The following is a 5,366-nucleotide window of genomic DNA, read 5'->3' on the forward strand; positions in this document are numbered from 1 at the left end:
ATTATAAGTCTCTCAAGTTATTATATTTTTGATAAGTAATTCTTATATTCATGTTTTAGTTTGACTTGAATAGTAAAATGAAGGCTATTGAATGATGATCGACCTGTGGGAATGAATGTTGACAAGAGTTAGGAAAATTCTACATTGATTTCATATTTTTTTTCTTCAATTTTTTAAATAATTAAGATCTTAATAGTGATGTACATTATTTATTATTTATCTTATGTTCTATCCATACTTTTCTTTGTTTTATATTTTATACAAATTTTTTTTATTGTTGTAAGTTTATAAAAAAAAAATTGGTTCAAATAAACAACTTATGGCAATGTTTGGAGTCATGGGACTACTAATCCAACGTTTATCTTTATGAAATCAATTATACGTCTGAATATATATATATATATAAAATATACATGTACATATTATAAATATTTCTTCTATTTATATTATATTTTAATAAAATTATTGACATCTTATCATCTTTTTTAACCGCGCGAAGCGCGGATAAGTTTACTAGTTAAATAATAAAAATAAATAAATTCATTTTCATTGATTGAAAACTTGACTTCAAAAAATCAGTAGAATGATAAAATAGTAAACTTACTTAGTTTCTTAATGCACTTGAAATCTAAAATAGTGACATATAAATAGGAACGGAGGGAGTATATCGTAATTCTCTATTTGTATCATACAAATACAGAATTAAGATATACTCCCTCTGTTTCTTTTTATAAGTCATCCTTACTATAAATAGTTGGTTCATAATACTTATCATTTCATAAAAATAATGCATAAATTATAATATTCTTCCTATTTTACCCTTCTGAGTTATTATCCTTGAAAAAATATATTTGATCAACCTAGAAAAACAAAGTGAATAATTCATGTTCATTGGTCAAATTAATTAATCAAAATAAATTAGTTCATATTCATTGATTGAAAAGTTGACTTAAAAAAAATTAAATATGGGTAGAATAGTAAACTTACTTAATTTATTAATGCACATAAAATAAAAAATAGTGACATATAAATAAAAACAAAGGGAGTATCGTATTATATTGTATTAATGAATATAAAATTTGAATAAATTATATTATTTTTAACAGGCCGTAGGAAAAGGAGTCTTTTTCCCTATCAATGAAATGAAAAGGAGTCGAGTAGAAAAGAAACTCAAAATTATGTAAAAAGTACTATGAATTATAATAATTAATAATTTAAATATTTTTAAAACATATATAAAATTTGTTGGGCTCTCGAAATTTTATGTATGCCACATAAATTGGGACAGAGAAAATAACATATATTACTTAAAATAACGTAAAAATATTATAAATTACAATAATTTAACAACTTCAAATATTTTTAAGAATATATATATAAATTGATTGATTTTCAAAATTCTATCTGTGCCACATAAATTGAAACGAAAAAATAATTTATAACCTCAAAATCTTAGTTCCGCCTCAGTGTGCAACACCATTGATCTCCACCCTCAATAAAAGCTTATGTTTGTAATCAACCTACTCTCCTTTAGGAGTCACATCTTTTATTCCCATAATATACTCTCCTTTTAGATTATGAAGCTCCTCCTCTATCTTGGTTTTGATATCACTTCACTTAACATGCTAATCCCTTCGTCTCATTTTATGCGTCACTCTTTTTTTATTAGTCAACTTCTTAAAAAATGATACATTTATATGTTTAGTAACAATTTAACTGATTTATTTGCAAAGACAAATTACAACATACTATTCCAAACAAAGGAACTCTAATAAGCTGAAGGCATAGTAACATTGTAAGGATCACCAAATGTTGCAACATTGCCTGGCCTTGAAAATACAATCTACAAAGGTAAGAAGCACCACTTGATCAGTTGTTTTACTTCTCAAATTTGGTTAAACAGTTTCAACATTCATAGTAAAAAATAATAATGGAATATACCTGATAATCTCCTAGTGTGTGCGTTTTGAATCCAGCAGCACAATAGTCAAAGTAGTACTCCCATGTCCTGATGAACTTGTCATCAAATCCCAAAGCATGGATTTGGCTATAGTGACAATGTTATCGATAGTCAAGTATCAGCAGTTAGAACTGATCAAGCTACAAATGATTCATGAAGAAATCGAGTTTACTCAGCATAGAAGGCTAGCTGTGGACTTATTTTAGTTTTGTTACCTTTTGTTTTTCAGGAAGTTTTTTCGCCAACATCTCAATGTTTGATAGTAATGAACTCCTATATCTTCCAGGTGCACTACACTGCATTTATATCATTTATCAAATGCTTTTGAAAGATTGACAAGCACGAACGCTAGTGCAAAATCACAAAATCAACTCTTTGTTACCATAGTCTGGATGCAGCAGCCATCGCTGATGTTACTCGACTTAATGCAGGCAAGCATCCACCTGGGAATATATACTCGTTTATGAAGCCTGCGCTGTGCCTGTATTCGTCATACATCGGGTCTGGCATTGAAATGAACTAAAGAAAGCCAACACTTGTCAAAATCAGAACAAAGAAACAAGTGCAAGACAAAAGTTTAGTATTAAATTAAGATCAGTCAAGTCGGATAAGTAAAGAAGAATGCTTTCATCCACTTGTTTTCAAGAGAATTCGAGTGATTTGAGAGTGCTCCTTCTCTCTTAATTTTCTAACAATTGAACGAAAAAAGTGAACAAAGATTAAGCTTTGATTCATTACCTGCAGAACTAGAAGCCCATCTTCTGTCAATGCTGACTCACAGCAACTAAAGAATTCCCCTATGAACTCGTGACCAACATGTTCTAACACCTCGCTGAAAATGATTATTAGTACAATTATAACACTGGCTCGACATGTAATGTGTAATACAATATGTACAAATGTGGATGGATAAAAGCTCACCATACTATAATCCTGTCATATTTGTCCTGATTTGGCATTTGGCGATAGTCACATAGGAGAAGTGTAATTTGATCCTGTGGAAAAATTCACTGAATTGAAATACTAATCGATACACTAGCTCTAAAATTGCCCAAATTTGGCTTCAAGTCTTAGGCAGATCAGATCGTCTATGTTAGCTTGTTCAGGAGCTCTTTATAATTTGCCTCAGTTTATAGCAATTATACCGTCATACAAGCTTCATAGTCTCATAAACATTGTAAGTAATATACCTGAAGACCTGCTTGCTCAACTCTCAACTGTGCATACTCCAGTTGCTGCTCGGAGAGAGTTATACCAGTATATTTACATCCTGTTTGCTTGACAACTTCCACGGCAAAACCTCCCCATCCAAATCCAATCTCTAAAATGTGATGTTCTTTGCTAATTTTTGCCTAAATAGAATAGAAGCAGAATCAAATTCAATTCAGTGAATTTTACTTAGTTGATGACTTACCTTTTCAATGAGAATAGACATCTTTCTCAGCTGTGCAACTTTAAGGTCTTCATCCTTACTCTACAAAAAATAAGAAAGAAAATTAGATAACCATAGAATGAGATTGGAGAACAGGACGGAAATGTAGTGAAACATAAATAACAAAAAAGTGGTCAGCATTTAAAAGTTTGAGAGCTAGCCTTGAATATTGCACATGAGTATAGCATCGTCTCATCCATAAAGAGTGAGAAGAGTTCATTACTCTGGAAATAAACAATTAACACCACAATGCTTAGCATCTATACAATGGCATCCCATTTTACATCATAGCAACTGACAAAATCATGGCCAGGATTGAGTACTTAAATTACCAGGTCATAATGACGAGAGATATTCCTACGAGCCTGAGTAAGGGTGTTTCGATTTGAAACATGACGAATGAAATATGTTGCGGATGACAGTGCTGCTGTAAAAATAACTGGTGTCCACCAGCCTCTAGAGCCATGAAAAGTCATGAAGAGCTTTAACATGAGAACAGAAGTTTATATTTCTTGATTCAAAGTCAGTAAACTATTTTACCTCTTCTTGCTAGATGTTCCAACAGATGCTTTCAAATCTCTGTTGGCAATAAATATCTGCAGAAAAACTCAGGGAAGCTAAGTACCAACCAAAAGCTATTTACAAAGATATCGAGTCATTTCCTCACCATGACAAGATTAAGAAGACCTTCGTTCTTATCAACGAAAGAGAAATCTCCATGAATAAAAGCATCAGCAAGACCTACGTCAGCTCGAGTTGCAACCTGTAAGAGGTTGGGAAACTTTTCAAATTTTTTTGTGTTAAGATTTTTATCACTTATAGGGGCAAAGGAAATTTCATTTTACCTTCCAGTAAAACTGCATACTATGAACTCTAAGAGAAACTTTGAGAGAGCATTTCCTCTCCGTGCCTTGAAATGTGAAAGTTGTACCTCCTTCTTCCAACAAGCTGTATATCGAAACATATAAAACCATTATCTAGATATCAAAAATCTCCGAGTAGTAAAATATATCGCAATTCACACACTAGATTTGTCTTGCAGCATGATTTCGATTAGTATATGATCTTTAAGCCAAAGATATTGGACAAAAAGAAGTGTACTTTCTAAATAAAGAATGTCATTCTGCATTATGCGACCATTCAAATAGAAAGATCATGGATGTGATAAAATAAGAAATAAATCATGGAAATAAACAAATTGTCAGACATGTCTCTGCTGCTATTTTGGGATCATCACTCACATTATGCATCCTGTTTGGATGAAACTTTTGAAAAATCTCGTAACGAGAAGGCGTGCGCCTGTTTCAGTCCATGTTGGTAACAATTCCATTTGAAGCAACCACACCTACCTGAGGAGGATCAAAGGTAGACAATCACCCTAGGACTAACAGAGAGAACTTCAAAAAGTCCAGAGAAAGAAGTTTTATTGTTTCATAAAGTGTGTAATGTGGACTTTTCTTTTGGCCAAGTGGAGTCCATCTATATAGACATAAGCCTATTTTCCAATATATAGATACAAGATCATCCTTGGAGGCTAAGTTTAAACTTACATAAATGTGTCTTTTAACTTGGCCTCATTTTACGTTTATGCCCTAAAACTTTGAGTGTGCACAGGTAGACAGTTAAACTTGTATAAAGTTGAACAAATAGACACATAAGTCCTATGTGACATAATACACATAGAACACCACATAGGACTCAAATTACCATGTACGATGTCACGTAGGACATGTGTGTCTATTGTTCAACTTTATATAGAGAATGTCATTCTGCATTATGCTACCATTCAAATAGCGAGATCATTTTGTTCAATCCCTCCTATAAATAGGTCTGTTGCTATTCTCTTCAAACACACCAATTCAAGAGCATTTTGTTCTCTCAAGTCTCATCTTTCTCCTCCTCTTCCTTCATTGAGAGTATTTCGTAACCGAGTAAGTGTTGGAAAATACTTTTATGAACCTCTTCTTTGGAGTG

At 32.1% G+C, this 5,366-nt stretch overlaps 1 protein-coding gene across 1 annotated transcript; it reads right to left on the bottom strand.

Annotated features, from left to right (window-relative positions):
- Positions 1-1,683: 1,683 nt before the first annotated feature.
- LOC102578560 (tuberculostearic acid methyltransferase UfaA1-like) lies at positions 1,684-4,932 on the bottom strand. Its single transcript, XM_006354473.2, has 14 exons — positions 4,634-4,932; positions 4,238-4,340; positions 4,060-4,155; positions 3,933-3,988; positions 3,725-3,848; positions 3,554-3,616; positions 3,375-3,434; positions 3,151-3,312; positions 2,882-2,955; positions 2,699-2,792; positions 2,343-2,479; positions 2,176-2,256; positions 1,942-2,047; positions 1,684-1,843 (listed from the first exon to the last, which is right to left on the bottom strand). Exons 1-14 carry the CDS (start codon positions 4,720-4,722, stop codon positions 1,769-1,771), a joined length of 1,320 nt encoding a protein of 439 aa, XP_006354535.1. The 5' UTR covers positions 4,723-4,932; the 3' UTR covers positions 1,684-1,768.
- Between the last annotated feature and the right edge of the window lie 434 nt (positions 4,933-5,366).

This window comes from Solanum tuberosum, unplaced genomic scaffold (genome assembly GCF_000226075.1).
Source record: "Solanum tuberosum cultivar DM 1-3 516 R44 unplaced genomic scaffold, SolTub_3.0 scf00174, whole genome shotgun sequence".
In the NCBI taxonomy this organism is placed as follows: domain Eukaryota; kingdom Viridiplantae; phylum Streptophyta; class Magnoliopsida; order Solanales; family Solanaceae; genus Solanum; species Solanum tuberosum.

Bases quoted from the DNA above. Each gene is read 5' to 3' on its own strand.
- LOC102578560 (XM_006354473.2), bottom strand. From the start codon at position 4,722: ATGGAATTGTTACCAACATGGACTGAAACAGGCGCACGCCTTCTCGTT. The intron at 2,793-2,881 runs GTGAGCTTTTAT...AATCATTTTCAG, and splicing joins TATGACAGGATTATAGTATG to CGAGGTGTTAGAACATGTTG. The intron at 2,257-2,342 runs GTAACAAAGAGT...ATATAAATGCAG, and splicing joins GCTGCTGCATCCAGACTATG to TGTAGTGCACCTGGAAGATA.